Raw genomic sequence first — 21,289 nt, forward strand, 5'->3', positions numbered from 1 at the left:
GAGTTAAGAGGTATGATATCTGCCTCCATGGCTTTTTGACATGACACAAGAATTATAGACAGCCAACATGCAGTGTATTTATATGAGATATAGTTTCATATTATGCTCTTATATGTTCACCAAGAAAGTGAAGCAATCTTTCTTCTGTGAGACTCCTACCTATCTTCATTTCCTTTAGTGCAAACAGTTATAGACAAGCTCCTCTCTGAACTGATAATTTTTTAGAGGTCATTCAGCCCATAATTTCAGGTCCTAGTCACTATCCTGATGGTCCTTCTTAGGAAATTGGACCCAGTGGGAACGTTTTTTCCTTCTGCTTAGTCTATGGGTCAGCATTTTCCTTCCCTTGTACTTCTTAATTCCCTTAAGTGGCAATTATTTAAGGTAGAGTTAGAGAAGGTGCAATCTACATTCATCCAATAAAACCTAAATATTAAAAAGGACAGAAAAATCCAGCATGGTTACTAAGGATATATGGGAGAGCATTTAGCATTTGAAAGGTACCAAAGATCTGGTAAATGAAAAGATGGAAAAAATTATGAAGAACTATTGGAAGTAAAATAGAAATTAGAAGTACAAAAGAACATGAGTATCAGACAGACAAGGCATCCTACTTAGAAAGGTCAAGACTCAAGATGCCATGTCAAGAAATTAATGGAAAGTCAGTGCAGCACAGATTGGATTAATGAAAGCAAACAAAAAGAAAGTCCAGAAGAAATTTTAAAAATCAGCATGGAATTGCAATGATTTGTGATTCATTGGAGCAATTATTGCTGAGGGCTCTTCTCTTCACTCATGATCCAAAGTAGTAAAGCACCAAGCACAGAACTAACACTGTGCTTCAATCCCTCATACCTATGTTCTGGCTTTGGCTCAGGTATTTAATTAATTTACTTCACAGTTGCTGGTATGTGTTGGATTTGAGCTGGAAACCTTGCCATAGGGATGATTTTGCTAGTCCTGAGCAGCGTTTGCACCAAGTCAAAGCCTTTTCTGCTCCCCACTCCACCAGCGAGGGAACTGGGGGTACACAAGGAGTTGGGAGGGGACACAGCCAGGACAGCTGACCCAAGTGACCAAAGGGCCATTCCATTCAACATGGCATCATTCTCAGCATGTAAAGTGGAGGGGTAAAGAAGCAAAGGGGGGGATGATTGGAATACTGGTATCTGTCTTCCCAAGCCACCATTACATGCCATGGAGCCCAGCTTTCCTGTAGATAACACCTGCCAGGCCACGTGCCATGATGAATTAATTCCTTGTGTTGCTTTACCTAATAAACTGCCTTTATCTCAGCCTAAGAGCTCTCTCAATTTTGAGACTGAGATTCAATCTTCTGATTCCCATCATCCCTCCATTGGTGGGAATGAGTGATTGGGGCGTGGCACTTCGTTGATAGCTGTAAACCACAACATCAGCACTTTTCTGATTCTGAAATTTGCTATTATTTGTGCAGTAATGAAGCTATGACTAACAAGCAGGTAATTCTGTGTAACTTATAAAAAAATCTAAAACTCAGACAAAGACTTGCAAGCAGATACAAATACTAATAATTTAAGCTATTTATCAATAATAATTTCAGTGCAGGTTGTTGGGACACCAGTAACGTCTCACAGGAAGAAAAAGCATGAAGTGTCCCCTAAGTAATGCACAGCCACAGAGAAAGCCACCAAGAGGTGGTGGCATTTTGTAGGCAAAATACACTCTGCTATGGTTATTTGAAATAGAGTGCCCATAGGTCTTTGAAGCACTGTTAGTTCAACTCTGCAACTGATGAAATAATTAGTTCATAATGAAGACAGCACAGTTGAGAAAATATGTTATTTAAGTTTATTTAGAGATATTTATTATTTATATTTCTGTTTGAATTAAATTTTTGAAAAATTACTTCTATCACAGACTAGGAATATATAATTATTTTCAATACAGTTGAAATATATAAGTTATTTAATAAGTTTTATCTACTAAATATATTAAAAATTTATCACACATTTAAAAAAAATTCATTTCGTTCTTCAAGTTGTGTCTTATATTGTGCTTTATATTTACTTTAATGAAAATTAAAATATAAGACCTTTATATTTCTTAGAATTCCAGTATAACTTCCCTAGATGATAGACTAAGAGATCTAGACTTAAAAAAGTATAATAGGAAAGCAATTTAAATGTTCAGAGTATAGGACAATCTCCACATAAAAATATCCTGAATTATTCCTAGGCACTATACATCTTTATTTTTTATTCCTCCTGTAAGATTATCACCTTTCTTTTTGTTTGTTGTAAAGTTTTCTTGATGACCTTGATATCACATTTTTGGTGCTTTTTTATGAATTTTAATATGTTGATATTCCAATACTAGTATTTCCTTTTATTATTTACATTTGCCACAGACTATTATGCATATATATCTTCTAGCACAAATATATTTGCCTTTCTAGATGGCTGTCCTGTCTTAAGGGCTTTCTTCTGCTTCTGCACTTAAATATTTCAGCCTTGCTTTAAAAGTTTTATGTTAGGATAGCCTATTTTTAGCTCCAAATAGGCAATAACGTGGCTCGTTCTTCATGAAGGATATTTTATCTATTAATATAATGAAATAGTATCTTGGAGTAAGATTACCTTCTTTTCATTGGTGAACATGACATCCTTGCAGAGCCACCAGCCTTTATGGATACCAGCAGGGATCCAGCACGGGCAATGCAAGGGATTTGCAAGGCAGATGCTCATCCAAGGGTGCTTTAAGGCTTCAACAAAAATTCAGACCTGAAGATGGTTTCTCTACCATCCATGGTGGCACAGCTCCCATGCAGGCTCCCAGCCTGGTTCCCAACTTTGGGAACTGGAATGCCACAGAGAGAAACGACAGGAAAGGAGGTGCACACCAACACCCAGATTAAATATTTAGATATGGGCAAAGAGATTAATCTGCTCAGGAACAATAGTTCACACCACAAAATTAAGTTGTCCTGTTACAAACTGGGATAGTTTTCAGAAAAGGAACAATGACTGCTAGGAGGGCCGTGGACAGAAGTGCACTGGAAAGAAAGCAGGATTGTGAATGCATGGTTCTGGTGCTCCACACAATATGGAAACTCCTGTGCAATGGCCCTGCAGCTTATGGCACACAACAGGACACCTGTTATACCTCCACTGAGCAGAGGTATTGAGAAGTGTTCCACACTTTGGTCTAGGCAGTATTTTCCTTTTCCTTTAAAACTATATTCTGAACATTTTTTTCTTCAGTGAGACTGATTGGCTTTCATTCTTATCTGAGAATACCTTTCACTTAAAGGATGTAACTAATATTAACAGTGGTGGGTTTTGAATATTAGATGATGTAATATTTGCATCAAAATATTTCAACACCTCCTTTCATGTCACTCAGCAGGAATATATGCTGATTGTTCAGGAAAAGCAACTAAGGAACTATGAAAGGAGTCCCTATGCTCTTCAACAGCAGCAGAAAAAGCAATATCCTAGGGAAAAAAAAAACGACAAAGTACTTTCATGAAGTCAATTTTTTTTTCTACTTCACTTGTTACCGGGAAAGAACCAGCTTTGATGTCATGACCACCCAGATAAATATCCTGGCTATGGAAGCTCTGCTAGGTATACAATGCCTTCTAAAAAAATGACAGTTCTAAAAAAAAATTACTTGGTTTTTTTTTAAACACAGATTAATCCTTCCTGAAACACAATAATACATAATCTACATATGTTAAAAAGAACCTGGCTTTCTCCTTTACAAACAGAAAATCATTTATACTAGGTTTTTATTTCAAGCACACACTAAAATTATTATTCTTCACAAAAGAGGAAAGGGAGTGTCTGCCAATCAACATGACATGCTATTGAAAGACTGGTACTAATAGCTATGACAAGAGCAAACCTGTTTGAAGCAGAGCTGCTGCTGCTTTTTTCTTTTTTTAAAGTATACCAGCCACCAAAAATAATGCTTTATCTGACTAGAAACCCAAGCAATATTCCATTGCTGTAAAATCTTGCACCTGATTTCTAGCAATGATAATTTTAATATTGCTTCAAATGACAGCATTTAAATGTTTTATTTAAACAGCGATAAAGACTAAGAACATTAACTATTAAAAAAAAAGTTAAATACTCTTGCAAACAAAACTGTGTATCTATTCTTCGGAGGTTTTACATCAGATATGAATTACAAGTTTGTATAAGTACTCAACTGACTTGTATTTCCATTGCTGCATTGATAAATAGCATTTTCTGATTTTATATTTTTTATTTTGATAAATTTAGATTAAATTTGGATTAAATTTGTATTTTGATAAAATTTGATAAATTTTAATAGAGAGTGTTAGAGCAAACAGGCTTTTATTATTTCATTTTTCCTATTTTTTAACTCTATATTTTCTATTAAAGAATCAAAAAGACACAAAAGGAAGGAGTAGCAAAAAATATTTAGAAGTAAAAAAGCACTAGGATACTAATATAATTGCTATATTATCAGGTTCTGTGCGTCCAATTCACATTCTGAATAAGTCTGCAGTTTCCACTTGGTAATACAGTTATACCTTGATAAAATCACATAATAGATCACACCATAACTTTTAGCAATCAATTTTTTCTCTTAATAATTTGATAAATGTAGCTGTCAAGTGGGATAAAGATCACAATTTTATTTGGGATTAACTATTTGAACTTTCAGAATTCCATTCATGAATATTGCAACTGTTACAACTGATAGGATCACAATTTTGTCCCCTGCTGATGATGCAATCATGCTGCAGGTTGCTGGTACAGCCCTGCTTCTCAAAAGCCAAAGAAACTGAAAGAGAAATGTGTGGAAAGCACAGCCTTTTGAAAAGTGCACTTAAAGTTTGCAAAAACACTTTTCAAACATATATAAAAGAACAGACAATAACACAGTAAGGGAACTGCCAGGGAAAGAGCAGGATTTTATACAGATTCTTTAAACACATTAAACAAATAAATAAACGCATGTTACAAGATATTTTATCAGGGATTTACTGACATACCAGAAACAAACAGTTTAAGTGAGTGTATTTCCACTTCAGGCTCAAAGAAAGTAAGAATTTAGCACTGATGATGTGAATGTTGCCTCCCTGAGAAAGAACACTTTGGGGGACTTACCTGTCTCCTCAGCTATTCCACTGCTATCACAACATACAAACAGATTCACAAACACAGCCCTTAACAGGAGGCTGTGGATTAACACTATTTGAAGGTTTAAGAGCAGAAAGGACTATAAGATAATAGTCTGACTTGTGGTATATCAAAGCCCCCTTACGTTTTGCAGTGAACCCAGCAACCTTGGGCCCTCCTAAAACCTATTTTCCAGAAAGACATCCAGTCTTCTCAAGGCTCAAAGGAACAGAAGAAGAATAATTTCTTTTGCTAGTTGCTGCCAGAGCTCAATTGACCTCATATTTAAGTGTTTGCACCTTGTTTCTCATTTCAATTTGTCTGACTACGCTTTCAGTAACTGATTTTTCTTAGGCTTTTCTCAGCTAGACTAAGAGTAGCTCATGTCTGATATTTTCTCCCTGTGAAGCAACTCATACACTATAATCAAGTACCTATCTATCATTTGGTCATGAATTATGTAACTCTTCATGAACACTAAGCGTTCAATCACCACGTAGGCAGCCAACTGCCAAAACACAATCGTCACAATCTTTGTTCTGTGAATGCCCAACCCCAGAGGCACCTATAATTTTCACAGAGGCACAGGCACACAAAGCTGTACTTCCAAGCATTCCCCAAAACATGTCTGTGCAGAGCAGGGGAGCAGCTCACACTTTTAGTTCTGTCAGCATCCATAGGAGTAAGTGATCCTCCACTCCTACTCATGGGCTATGGGTGGAAGACTCTCACCACACACTGGAAAATTTGAGTGCTTTGCAAGCATAGTATCACTGCCACAGGAAAAAAAAACACAAAAACCTTACCAAAGAGTACAATGAGTTGAGCTGGCTTCACTGATTTATTTTTGTTTAAAAATGACTTCCAAGAAGACTGCTAATTCTAAATTAAACATCACCAAATTTGCAATGCCTTAAGCAGTTCCCTAATCACACAGTTGACTGTTATGAAGCCATTTTACAGCAAGAGCTTTGTGACTTAAAACTATTTGCATTGCACCTATTTTGCACATGAGAAAACTTGTACAAAAAGCAGGACCATTATCTCTTTTGCTCAGTGAATAACCAGGCTATTCTGATTTCTAGGGTTGCATACATTCTCGGAAATCATCTCTACTTTTACAGTGCAGCATGGAAATAATGATATGGAAAAAAACCCTCAGTATCACTGCATAACTTTCAACATCATCACAAAACCAATAATGAACAAACTGCTTCCCTTCTCTCTGAAGAGTTTTTTGCTTATGACCAGTTTAGTATCCACAGAAGGCCACTATGGCACACTGTGAGATGCCATGAACTCTGCAGCTATTGGAATAATGGAGATGTTCAGGCATAGATATTACACTGTTTGGACATAAATAATGCATCATAATAGTATCACAATGTTTTTAAGACAAGAGCTCCTAAATGATGAATATTTAGTTCAAACTGAAATTATCTCTACCAAGTGATGTTGCTCCAAAGCAGACGAAGCACTGAGAAAGAAAACTGGAATACTGATCCCTGGCAAGATCTACCACAGATATGGGCCCTTCCCCTGTCCCACTTGACAAAGTATTCAGGTTCAGTTCAACGCAGTATTGCAATGTAGCATCAGTTAGAATAAAATACATTCAAGAATTTTGGAAATGCAACACACACAAGAATCAAAATATTTCTTCAGCTTGCTTTGAGACGCACAATTCAGACAAGCCCACAGTAAGAAACGAATTTTTTTAAATAAAATTATTTCCTTTTTAAAATGATAGTCACCAACATGATATGACAATTCACTCATCTATTGCATTCATTTTCCTTTTGTAATGACACACATTCAGATTTGCACATGGACAACAAGAATGTACATAAACAGCTTCTACTAGAACCAAATTTCTATCACTTAAACATTACCTGCAGAATTCCTGAGCTTACTCGTAAGCCCATTTCTGTTCTTATAACAGCTGTAAGATCTATCAGTATCTTAAAAGTGGTTTTTAAAAGAAAATAAATTCTTATTGTGGATAATGGCTAACAGTCTCTGGATTCCTGGCTTTTTTTCCAACAAAATTTCAATTTTAACACAGACCTTGAGAAAACGGGTCAAAGAATATAAAGAAATAGGCACCAAATTCCTACAGAACAATGCACAGACATTTTTAAAAAACAGATTTGATGCTTCATATAAAAATTAAGTTTAAATGCATAAACTGGTATTTGAAGCGTACATCAAATTCAAGTCACAATTTTATGTGCACTGCATATATCTTTGTTGGCTTATGTGCATTAAAGGCCTGTTGCTCAAATGTAATAAATTTTAAAAGTTAAAGAAAAAAGTATAATCCAGACTGTTATTGTTTTAAAATATCTAAAATTTATAAGGAATATAGTTGTATTGTTAAATAACTCCCCCTATGACAGAGGGAACCTATAGCAAAAAGAGGAAAGAAAATCTGAAGACCTGGTTTGTTGGCATTTCTATATATCAATTTAGAACAGAAGTGCTATCACCTTGCAATTACAGTATCATCCTCACAAATGTAAAAACCAACTTCTTTTGCCTTCCATCTCCCACAGCCCCTCCCTTCCTCAAGCTCCTTACTAACCCTGACCCTATGAAGCAGTACAGTAGCTGCCAAAGAAAGCTAACTAGAAACTAATATTAGAGCATTATATTATCGTAGCAGGGCAGCTCTCCCCCACCAGAGCTTATCTGTTGTTTGTTAACCAGTCAGATAACTCAAACAAGACAAGCTGTCTTACAGTGAGTTATTTTGGCACCATGGGGTTGACACCTCCCAACTGCCAATAAACATCTTACTAATGGAAGTGAGATCTGGAAAGATAAGCTGGATTTTTGACAGACAGATATCCACTTTAAAACTGTAAGAGCCATACCAAACTCCCACAAAGCAGAAATTTTCTATACATTTCCCTGGAAATGTGTGGAGTTTCTCCCATGAGTACGAACACCTGCTTTGCAGTTACTCCCCAGGGATTAAGTGAAGGAATGTGCACATTACCATGGTTTCAGTGGTAAGTTAGATTTGACTCCTAATCGATACTTTTCCTAGCTCTAATATAGGTACCTTGATATTGTGCACTTTTATGTTATGCTGTAATCTACTAGTAGTTCTTTTTCGTTTTATACTGTGTAGTAAGTGGTTTTGATTAAGATCTTTCATCTGCTATCTCTTGTCTGTTTAATAAATAATTAATTTTATAAACAGATCTGACTTGCCATCATTAGAACTTGCAGGTCAGGGTGATTCCTTGAACTTAAACTGTTGCCAAAATCTGAGGCTAAGGCTTGTCTGAAGCTTCCAGTCCTCCCGCAACAATTATAAAGAACATTAAATCTAAATTGGAAATCCAATTGTCAATCTTCATTTCACAGACAAGAAACAGACCTGACTTTTACTCTCAGTCACATCCCAAAGGTACCCCACAGCTCCACTCTTGATGAGGAGTGGTGAAGGAATTTCTGCCTGTCCTTCAAAGTGGCTGGAGTTGGTGTCTATCTCTTTGCCAGTGAAGATACTTAGTCTATCTGCTCAAAGAAGCAAAAGGCCAGCTTTCCTGTTACAAAGCAATATTAGAACATAAAAGACAGACAAATATGTTTAAGTTAAAAAAAAATCAATCTTGGATGACACTTTCATACTCCTATCATCCTAAGGGGTTCTATGTCGTGTTGTAGATTCTCTGTGGGTGCAGCCAATGACCAATAAGTCATCAGTAACTGTGAACCAGACACAGAACAAATCTTATTTTTATAAGGGATGTTAGCCAGGGCACAGGAGTTGTCCTTCATTCCTCTAAAAACCTTCTCTAAAACCTTTAACTCTCAGATGTCCAGCAGTCAGAAATGGATTGAAAAGAAGAAAATAAACTTCCCTTAATTTAACTGTGGTATGAATGCACAATTATCACTCAGGTTTCTCTTTAATAGTGTTTCCTTTTGAAAGGAAAATACAGTATCATCCTTTCTGTAATGGAATTATACAAACAATGTTTCAAGACTTTTGTTGCATACCAGTCCTAGTTGAGCCTGACAATAATTAGGTGACAATCTAGTCCTAATATATTTGCACAGTACCCTGTTTAGTGCAAGGGGATTTCTACAGTATAAGAGTGAATGTATAGAAAAGAAATATCATTAGGATACAACAGACTGTTGACTGCTTTCCTGCGTTACCAAGAGAAGCAAGCTGAACAGTTTTAACCACAGCATGCTGCAATGAACAATTGATTTATCCAGATATAGTCTTGAACTAATAATGAGAAAATGTACATAAAATGTTTGTAATTTTGGAATGTTACTGATTCTATCACTGTTACAGCTCTCTGTTATATCTATCTGCCTATTGAAAGCATTTGATTTTTTCATATTAAGTGGGATTATTGTAATAAAAATCCAACAATGTCTGGATTTAGGCTCTGAGTTGAATATTCATTTGCTTTAGTGAGAACTATGGTGAAATGTGATCAGTTTTCTGACCTATTTTGAAATTGGTATTCTGCCAACTGGCATTTTGTTTGCACATCCAGATATTATCCACCATATGCTGACATGACACGATGATTGGTTCCAAAATGAAGTGGAATACTTGGCAAATAGAAATATATGGTACAAATAATACACTGCCTCTAGTCAGGAAAGCAAGCAGTCATTTTGAGAAGACTGAGAGGTTTTAAAATAACTACAGTGTACATACAGCACAAAGCTGCATGAAAACTCTCCAGGGTTTGCTTTTTTTACAGATATAAGGGTATCAAAAACTAGGATATTAATTCCTTACACAAAATTCACATCTGACACAGGAGTACTAATAGTAATAATTCAATGGAAGATTAATTTGCATCTCAGGGAGACTCTGGCCCACATAGCTTCTTCCTCCTCTGGATTCCCCAACTCTTTCTTCTCACCATCTGTTCTTTTTTCCCACTGCTCTGACTTGTCTTTCCACTCCGTGATGTCTAAGTTATCTGCCTCTCCTCCATTAAGATCACATTTCATTCAAGCTCCACACTAATTTTGTATTATTTCTCTTAACCTTCTATCACTGAACTCTGAATTCACTGAAAAAAAAAATTCTAACACTGAATTTTTTTCTCCTAACTTGATGCTTCCATTAATCTTCTGCCTTCCACTCTGAACTGTAGAATCTATTCAAAAATAACCCAAAAGCAAATAAAAACAAAAAAACTTGTTCCTAAACAGAAAACACCCCATCTTTTTTCTTTTAATTCCTGTTTCCAAAGCAATGTTTTTCTTTTGCATTCTTTCAGTGACTTCCATGTATGTGCTCTCTAACACAAAGCCTGAAAAGATACATCTAAGTTGTTGGTTGAGCTCTGCTGTTCTTTTAATGAAAAACAGTTTATTTTTTGTAATGAAATATAAGAATTTTTCAAGCCGTGCATTAATTTGCCATTGTTTTTCCTATGGAATTTTGGTTTTTTGTTCTTGGGGAAATAGCATAGGCAGAGGGACTTAATAAAAATGTTTAAAAATATTTCTCCCTAAAAGTTCAGCTAGATTTCAAAATGAGGCATCTAAATAGCATGCACTTCTGATGTTTATTGAACTGTAAGATTTGTTTGTATAACATGAATAGATTTCAGTGCTTAATGCATAATCTTTAACCCTGGAAAACTTGAAGAGGATGAAGCCCATTTTGAAACCACGCTCTTCTTCAGAATAAATGATGATAACTTCTTGTTTTGTTATTACAATCATTTAAGCACGTGCATTTAGAAATTAATTTGTAAGAAAAGGGAGCAAGGACCTTACCAGCATGCAAGTATGCCAGATCAGGATTTTCAATGTCTGGATGTAGTTCTTTCAAGTGGTTCCGAAACTCCACAGGGATATTTGTTCCATAGTCACACCTAGGACAGTTATACATTTTTACTCCTTCATGCTTTCCCGTATGCAAGATGTGTTTACGAATATTTTCTGCACAGTTAGACCTAAACAGCAAGAAAAAAAAAAGAAAAAATATATATATTTTCTACTAGTGGTTCAAATAAAACCTAGTGATATACCAGAAAATCAGTAGTCATCACTTATTTTTCATTATCTGTAGATTTTTTGCATCCTCTTAGGTTTTGCATAAATGTTGTCCTTTGCATGATGGCTCCCAAAGCTGTTTCAGGTTAACTGAACATTACATCTGAACCAGAATGATTGATTTGTCACATTTACAGAATTTCTATTTTTCTCATGGTAGTCAGTGATGGACAGAAATTAAGCAAAAGTCTTTACTTAGCAAAACTGAAATACACAAATGCCTATAATATTCCCAGTGGAGCTCACACATGAACCTTTCCTACACAGTTCCTAAATTCAACAGGAGTTGCTGTGAATGATTTTTGAAGTATGTTCCACCAACTTTCATCTCGCTGTGTGAACTGTTCCTAGGTAAGAGAATTGAGTTGCTCAAGTTTACATATTTTTTGAAAATACACACAGATGCTGGTTTACATCTTAAAAACAGCTTTTGTGAAAGTAGTGGAGTCTTCATGCATAAAAGTCAGATTACATATGCAATTAGTTTAACATATTTCAAAGCAATATTTATAATCATATTTCTGAAAAAAACGAAAATATTTCATACTTCCCTTATTCACAGTATGGCAGTAATTTTTAATTTCTAGTCTTTAAAATTTTCCAGTCTCATTACAAAATTATTTTGCATTAGAATTTCCTACTTATTCAAACTTAGTGATTAATCCTAGATGAAATACACTGCTGCACCATTTATTTCAATCAGAAATAGTCAGTATATTTATTTTTTACCCAAAAGAACTGTTCACGTGTACCATTGCTTTGGTGTTTTGTTTATCATTTGGACTTTCTTACTAGCATATACTATTATTATTGCCAAACTAAGAACAGTAATTCAGCCTAAAAAAAAGGACAAACACTTGTGTAAACTACATAAATGTATAACACTTCACAAATACTCAAGTAAGACAACTGTAGCATTTTGGGCAACTGATTATACACCCATCATGGGGTAGAAATTCTACAGTATGATAGAAATGATAGATGATAGAATGATACCATGATTCTACATCATGATAGAAATTCTACAGTAACAAGCACCTAAAAAAAAGACCTCCAAAATAAACTGGAAGCAGCAGCTTGAAGTTCTGCTGGAATGCTTGTCTCTCCCTCGGAAATGGACATAGTAAAGTTGGTATCTGCCTTACGGTGCTGCCAAAGCTCACCCTCTGTCATGTCCATCTGCTATATACTGGTATCATGATCAGATGCCTGAGAATGTCAGAGAAGACACTTATCACTGAAAAATATAGAAAATATTGGTCCTCAGTATCTTTCAGGATTCAGCCCTAAAAAACTTACAGTGCTCATAGATGTTGTTAAAATGAAATACGTATTTTACAAAAAAAGGAAAAAATGGTATACAGTATACACCTACTGCAATGAAAGCAAGAGACGACCTGGTAACCTTCTACCATGGGTTATACTTTAAAGGGCAGTAGATTAAAGCAGAGCATACGAATCTGAAATGAAATATCTGTGTTCTTTTAGCTCAGCTCTCATACTATGCTAAGGAAATATATAAAACTTTTACTTTGAAATATTTCTGTGAAATATATAAAGGATCTGTGGAGATCTATGTAAGAGTTGTGAAGAAAACCCAGGCTGTTCAAGCAATAAAAGGCCTGCTCTATCTCCTTTGATTTGGAAATTGCTCCAGCACTTTAAACAGAACAATCCTGAAGCCTCATTTATTCAGTCATCAGTAAAAATCTGTTGCTAAACACTCCAACATACAGATATGAAAAATTTAAACCCATATTTTTCCATGTGACAAGGCCAGTAAGGCTTAATCAGAAATGAAGAATGTGGGATCACAAGGCATTACAAATGGCCCCTTGTATTAGGTTGCAAAGCAGCAATTGCCATCATAAGGTAAACCATGATGGCAACAACTGGCAAATCCAAGCACTTTTGAATCCAAGTGATTCCTTTAAATATGACAGGACAAAAGTGTACTGCATATAAAATATTTTTTAATCACTCAGTGTGCTTTGAATGTGTGTTTTATTAGGAGTCTTTTCCCACATACTGTACAAGCATGTTATCATATGTCTGACACAAAACACCCCCACCAACACAAAGTGTGTGTAGTTACATCACTTTATATTGTATGAGTAAATCTGTGATTTTAAACAGCACTGTGTTTCTATCAAAGCTATTTCTTGACATGAATATAACTAAAACATTATAATGTTGCAATGCTGATAATAGTCAAGCTTTTGACAGGTCTTGTATTATAAGATTCACTTCCAGATGTTTATCAACCCCAAAATACAGATTTCCGTTGCTCTGAAATTTAGAAAACTGAGTATGGTGCAATAAAAACCATTTGAGGAACTCTTTCTGGTTTTTGAGTTCCAGTCTGAATTGCAGCCACAAACAAATCTATGCAGGTTTTAGGAGACTAGCCTGTATTTCAGTAAAGCTACAGTAAAGTAGAGGTTTCTAAGTTAAATTACTATTACCATTGCTTCATGTAAGCATGCTTTCATCCTTATGATCCATTTTTAAAATCAAATTTATATATTTCTGTCAATTTGTCCATGCTCTTAAGCAACAAGAAGAGAACTCTCTAAAGAGACTTAATCAGTCTAAAGCTACAGTCAATGAGTTTACATTTAATTCTGATGTAGAGATACACAATAAGAAGTTTTCTTTTTATTTCATGTCTTGCAGTAAGTCTTATTAGATGTGAAGAAAGGTTTGAGACTTGATGCAAACCCCACAAAACCCTATGAAAGGGAAGAGGGAGACCTGTGTGGATTTTTCAGTGTCTTGTCAGTGCTATACATAGTGAGAGATGGAACATGTTGCTAAGGTATGTGGCAGATAAACAGGAAATACAAGTGGCTTTCCATGCACACTTCCCATGCAACAAACCTGTATGACCTCCTACATGAAAGACTGATATATTGGGAAGGGCATAGGCCTACTTTCCACATCCAGGAGAGCTCCCACATTTCTGCAAAGGATAACACTTTGAAATAAGGGAGACAGATGGTAAGATTCTCCTGAGAAATGTAGCTACTGTTTAAGATGAACAGAAAACCTCTTCTGGAAAAAGACAAAAAAGGGCATTTGTCTCTAACGTTCATCATACAGTGATGTCCTAGCTGCACATTCCATGCTGCCATTACGAATCCCTTCCTAACAACCAGGTACCTTTTTCTGCTCTTAATAAATTAAAGGTTGCTGCACATTCCAGTATCATAAACTGGAAATCACTTGTCAATTTTAAAATGGTACTTCAGTCACAGAATCACAGCATGCTTAATGTTCAAAGGGACCTCTCAAGATTGTCTGGTCCATCCCTGCTGCTCAGGAAGAATGACCCTTGGCCAGTTGCCCAGGAACAATTCTGAATGTCTCCAAAGACATCTCCCACCCTACCTCGGTGCCTCTGTGAACAGCCAAGTTCAGTACTCAACTGCAGACCTGTGGCTGCTGTCCTTGTCTTTTACGTTGTGTTTTGGATAAAAATCATGAAATAAGAGAAATTCACAAAATATCCATCACTTCTAAATTTGCCCATGAGAATAGGAATGTTTCTATATTTTTAAGGGTTTTCTACACGACAATACATTAGCATTGTATTAAACACCTAAATGAAATATTACAGGAAGTAATCAATTCTTCTTTCCTATTTACTAACAAGAAACTGAAATTAGAACACTCTTCCATTATGCAGTGCCTGACATTTTCAGAAAGATACTTACTGCAAGACATGGAAATGGAAGGTTTCAGAGGTGCAAATGAGGCAAAATGTTAATTATCCAGTCCACTAAGTTTTAAAAATTTTAGCACCTTGTAGGACTCTTATTTGCACAATATAAACCTTTTTCAAAAGGTCTTCTCCAGAACATTAGGTATAAACATCCTTTCTGCAGAGAAATGCATGTAACGTAAAGGACTTAGGGCACCTCCATTGACATCACTATTTGCAACATAAAAACAAACACAGTGATACAACCAACTGATTGAAAAGATTTCTGTTTTTCCCGTTTGTCAGTATGTATCAAGTTCATTCTCATATAGACAGCATTCTGAAGGGCTTCTGCAACCTTTATACACTGCTATGCAACCTGCAAGCACAGAGAAATTGCAGCATTTTGATTGAAAAATAGCGAAGTGTCCACATACTTTCTAGACACTTTTATCATAAAAGCAATTATGATGAAAGCAAGCTTCTCAATGAAGCAACATGCACTATTGTAGATTCTTAACCTCAGTTATTCACCAAACGTTTGCAAGTATTTCTTTCACAGAAAATGCCATCTAACTTGGAAAACTGTCTTTAAGTCAAAATTGCAATAATGTAATTATGCTAGAAAAGGAGAGACATAGATTTTTAGAAACATAAAGTCATATTTGGCTTGACCTCACTGATAGCACAGTTCATAAACATCTGCCCAGTGATTCTTTTCTCAAACCACAACCCTTTTGACACCAAAACATGGTTTCTGATGGAGAGCAACAGGGAGTCTTTTGAAATTATAGGCAAATTACTCTTCAGTTGATCACTCTCCCTTTTACAAACTGTCTCATTTCTTATCCCCCTGCATTCAGCTAACAGTGCTACATGTCCAACACACCTTGCTTGGCCATAGAATCTCCTGATACCTGGACCTCCAATGGAAGAGCTACAGAGACCGAGTTCCTCCCAACTCACTCTGAGGAATCATCAGGTTCTCCCTACATTCTTTCCAGTTGCTTTAAGCTTTGAATATATTCACATTTCACACCAGTGCTGAATACATGGATGCCATGACTTTCCCCATGCTCAGCATTCTCCAGTTGCAGCCAATTCTGGGAATTCTTGGATACTTCTTGCAGAAGTATCCAAGAGTTCCTGCATGCTCAGTTAAATGTAGTGACCTTTCAGGTTGTTTTCAGCATTACTGCTTTCCAAAATGCAGCCCTTCTAGCCCGCCTTTGTTTCTTGCTGTCAGTAAACTGTATGGAAACTAGCATTCAGTAGGGTGGTGGTAAACAACCTAATGGGCAATATTGTCTTGATAGGAAAGAAACAAATACATCAATCTGTGATAATTAAATTATACAAACAGGCTTATTCAATCAAAACCTCCACAATGACAGACACTCTGCCCAACTTCTATTCAGCACAAACCCAAACCAACCAACCAACAGACCAACCACCCACCCAACCAACCAACCAAAAATCCTTCCCTGCTTATTCAATATTTAGCTACATTTCTGGTTTTAAAATAAAATAAACTGATTGCCACTTAGTGCAAACTAGCTACATAATAATACATAATCTGCAGATACCACTGGCAATCCAGACTGCAAGTTCAAAAGCTACAGCTTACCTCTTCAGTGCTACGAGTCAATACAATATTGCACAAGAAATAATAAAACAAAAGCAAAATATCATAGCCAAAAATGTGATAATGTGTTGAAACTACCATCATAAAACTGCAATAATTATTAAATATTAACACACACAGAAAACATATATATTTATGTATATATGTACAAGAAATGTAACACATTTTCTCATCCTTCTCACTACTACCATGTACCTGGGTTTCTTTTTCCTTGCTCTTTGCCTTTAAAAGCAAAAGTTCTACCATTTATTTAAGTGAGTGGGGACACAATCATATGGATATGCTCTGCAACCAACTTCAATTCTCAAGCGACTTACAATACTATTGCTGGAATTAGCAGCACACAGCTCCTTCCATGGGAGCTCAGGAGGGCAACTCCAATGTCCCAGTGCCAGTTCAGCTCTGCCTGTGTCACTGCTGCCAAACACTTCCCTGTGCTGTTCCTAAAGACCTCTGGTGGGCAGAGGACACGAGTTGCTGGGGACAAGCAATGCCTTCGCTACCATAGCTGCTTCTGCAGCGAGTATTTGCTCACAGCTTTTCAACTCGACCACAAAAACGTGACTCAAATACACACCCACAGTGCCATAGAAACACATGCCCAACAACCTGGTGGCCTCATGTATTACTATGTTTTCATGTACTGCCATGTATTGCCACTCAGAAAATATGAAGTAGCCCATAAAAGAGAGCACACTACATTTAAATGCTTTAATGAGATTTTATAATACAGTCAGTTTCACAAAGAAAATAATAAAAATGTATTTGGGATTTATTCTGATAGTATTATACCGACACCCAGGGATAATAATCATAATGTTTTCTGCTTTTCTACATTTTTAGCTTTGCATTTTTTTCTGTAATGATCTATTTGTTATGACATACAGTATGTGTGACAGATGTCCAATGCTGGCTGCTAAAAAGTAGCTGAGCCCTGTAGGGAAGCAGCAAAAACTTGTGCGTCAGCACAGAAAATGATGGAAGATTGATAATTACTGCTTGTATCTGAGCTCCATTCAGCAGACTAGCATGTCCAAATTGTAATTTGGCCACGGATCCACCATTCTATTTACAATGTATTGGAATGAAAATTCCCAGTTTCAAGTAATTGATCATTACGATAGCCAAAGTAAGTGCTTTTAAAGGCAAATTCAGGGTAATTGGGAATTCTGAAGGGAAATAAGAAGAGATGTACTCTAGTCTTGTTTACCTCTGAGGAATCTGTAAAGTCATTTACAACCCTGCACAGTGAACAAAAACCGAAATGTAGGCCCAGTGTTGGCATCTAGGTCTACTCTTGAATTTTCAGAGTATTTTTGTAAAAAAATGGCAAACAACAGACTCCACAATTCAAAGAAAACATGATTTTTTCCAGGAGAAAACCCATCTGTGACTCCAAGGAACTACGGCATCCTGCCTTAAATGTTTCCATTAATTCTATTTTCTACAAGAAAATAGAGAAATAAATAAAGAAGATGCTGTTTAGATAGAAACCTGTTCAAACTTCTAGATTTGGAAGGAATGGGTGGAAAGGGTACAGAAAGTCATGGAAGTGTGCCTCAGCTCTGCATGTGTGCTGTGGTCCTCACTGTCCTCAGAGGTGCTGTGCAGAGCTGAGCTGCTCAGCTTGTGAGTCTGCCCCAGCAGCTCTTTGAGAGAGGCCCAGTGTCTCCTTTTAACAACTACAGAAGAAAAATAGCAAAACAAACAAAGGGGAAAAAAAGAACCAAACCAAAACCAAAACAACAACAACCAAACAATTTTTCATAGGACTGATCTGCTTCTGAAAACTCTCTGTAATGTTTTCTAGAACTCCTGGCTTCCACTTTGCTGCAGGCAGAGTGTTCTCTGTGATGGCCCAGCTCAAGGGCCTGTGTGCCCGCAGCATGAGGGATTCAGGGGTCTGCTGTGCACAGTGCACTGCTGCACTGTGTCAGCCAAGGTTTAAGTGGCAGAAATAGCAGGGGGAGTTCATCTATTTCACAGTAACTGAGAATAATCACTCCATTGTTCCTGGGCTTCCTCCCTCCCCCTTTCCTTTCTTCTTAGAGCAGATGGCATAAAAGAGAGGTTGGTCTGAGAAACAGCATCTCTGCAGTGGTGTGAGGATGGAGACTGGGCTTTAGGTATCACAGGCCCTGATTAACAAGGTACTTATGCATTTTTGTGGCTAAAGTACAAGCAGCCCCCGTTGACTTCAAAAGAATGACTCACAAGGTTAAATTTATGTACATGATCAAATACCTTGCTGAAATGAGGCCATGGAAAACATCCATTTTTTTAAAAAAGCTGGGATGAATTTAATTGAAGACACACATTTCCTTTCAACATCAATTTTTTCCCTATTGTACTTCTTTTAATGACCACATAAAGTAACTGAACAATTCCGTGGAGTCTGTTTGTATATCCTCAGGAACACATAAAGTATTTTCACAGATACAGAAGTGCAGATGGAGCCTAGGAAAGGGTGTGCAATCTAGCGGCTGCACAAGATGAAACTGGACTCCTAATGTTGCTGGAGTCAGAAATGATAGCTACAGACCCTAAAGGCTGCCTGTCAATCTCAGATGCAGATGGTACTTCGTCCAACTGGCCTTCGTGTCAGTTCCTTCAGCCATTTTAGTGACAACACAGTTCCCTAGAGGACAGATCCTGTTGCTTTGCAGCCTGGATTCACACCCAGGGCACTGTGGTCTGTACGATCTCTGCTCAAAGTAGGTTTTTTTAATGCTAATACAGTGCCTCTTCTTGCCCTATCCCAGCCCCAACCCCCCATGCAAAAAGAGATGGTCATTTTCTTCCTCATTTCAAATGTTCCAATTTATCAAAGGAATCAGCAATAATTGTCTGAAAGATTCACTTTTGTTATGCATGCCAAAACTATATATAAAATCCCTGCTAATAAAATTTGCAGACAACACAGTAATTGGCAGCATGATTAATAAGGATGACACTGCCATCATACAGAGCAGTCGCAGAACCCAGGCATGTTCAATCACAACATGTACACACACAATTACATGTTAGCTCTCCCACCTTTGCACAGTGCATGTAAGTAACTTGGACAATGCTGTGAAAAGCTGTGACACTGAAAATTATTTAGGGATTAGTGGGCCATCAGTTTAACGCGAACTTCTAATGTGATGCTATAAGCACAAAGGCCCCATGCTATATTTAGCTGTATAAGCAAGGAAGTAGCAAGCAAATGTAAGGATGCAGTGTTCTCTTTGTGACACTGAAGAAACTAATTCTAGAATATCTACTTCCTACCTATATTTAAAAAAGGGAACAAACAGCCACAGTGATTATAAATGGAAATAGAAGTTAAGTGGGGTAAAAAAACTCTAAAACACTTAATAAAACCCCCTTCTGTTTTGCTTATTACACTGGAGCTTGGCCCGTGAGCTTTAACATCGAATAAAGGTGTGATTAAGGGACAACCTAACCTGGAGAAAACCTACACAAAACCAAAAGCAATGACTACAATTTACAGTCAAATTCAACTGAGAAACAAAGCACAGTTTCTTCAGCAATTGAGCTTTCACAGAAGAGAAGCTGTGGTTCTGCGACTTTGGTTCTGCGACTTTGCCTGTTTTCAGATCAAACCTGAATATGTTTCTAGATCATAAAATTCAGTCCGAAGTAGGAGGTTCAGTACAGAGCAAACTGGGAAAAAAGCACCTATGCAGTTTGTTTTCTGTAGAAGGTCAGACTGGCTGAGCTTAAGGCTTTTTCTGGGCTCAAAGTCTCTAAGAAGTACAGCTCAAGTCTGAAAAATGTCATTGTGAGGTCAGCCATTTATTGTGCTTCCATGATGTCATGGAAATTTGTTCAGTCTGCAAATTAAAATATATTCTTCCCAGCTGTCAATACTGCAAAACCATCTTAGATTCTGAAAGTCAAATTTGGGTGTTTAATTGGAGGCATGATTGAATATCTAATCTAAAATGTGTGTTGAAAGCATATATCAGAGAAACATCATTCTCTTCAGATTATGTCCTCATAATGCCATTTTCTGCACAAATGTAAGTAAATGCAGCATTTGGCTCTGTACTTTGAGCTTACTTCACAGACATCATTCACTCCAGGAGAACTGGTTTTAAGAGTAAGGAGGAAGCAAAACGTGATTTTTGTTCCTACAAGAGTACATTTGCCTATAAGGACGCCCTGCAGCTCAGTAAGAAACTGCAGTTCAGTTTTCATGTAGCAGGACTTTCACTGGATACCTACACATTAAAATTAATATGCTGTGTACTTAACCAAAAGATACTGAAATGTAATGAAAGCACTGAACTATGTATTTGATTCACCTAACATATCTATATGTAAAGTAAAATGTAGAAGTAGCTTCTACTGCACTTCTACTTCAGACTATTCAAAGTTGCAGATAAGCTGTCCTGTAAAATATAAGATTAAAATTGGACCACCCAGAATAGACATATTTTACTGTGCTTTCAACAATACACAATTATGTCTAACAGACATAACATGATTTTAACTGGATGAGAAATCAGGGCAACACTCTAGATCTATTGATTGAGAAGAATAGCAACTGCCTGAATGGTGTTACTTCAAAAACCTGACCCAAGAAGAAAAAAATTTAAACGTCAGGGCAAAAGCCTTCTGGATACCAATTAAATCCTGTCATATTGAGAAATTGTATAGACCAATACCAAACAAATTATCCTATGATCATGTATGCAAAGGTTCTGTCTCAAAGAAAAAGTTCATCACCATATAAAATTAACC

At 36.6% G+C, this 21,289-nt stretch overlaps 1 protein-coding gene across 4 annotated transcripts in view; it reads right to left on the reverse strand.

Moving 5' to 3' along the window:
- The window catches only part of ZNF407 (zinc finger protein 407), a 334,309-nt gene that overhangs the window by 88,164 nt on the left and 224,856 nt on the right, over window positions 1-21,289 (reverse strand). For 3 of the 4 annotated variants that reach the window (XM_030971008.1, XM_030971006.1, XM_030971007.1), the window contains exon 8: window positions 10,914-11,092. In XM_030971008.1, coding sequence (XP_030826868.1) covers window positions 10,914-11,092 — 179 coding nt within the window. The remainder of the gene's footprint in view (window positions 1-10,913; window positions 11,093-21,289) is intronic. The other variant, XM_030971009.1, reaches the window with a different exon arrangement.

This window comes from Camarhynchus parvulus, chromosome 2 (assembly GCF_901933205.1).
Source record: "Camarhynchus parvulus chromosome 2, STF_HiC, whole genome shotgun sequence".
Classification (NCBI taxonomy): domain Eukaryota; kingdom Metazoa; phylum Chordata; class Aves; order Passeriformes; family Thraupidae; genus Camarhynchus; species Camarhynchus parvulus.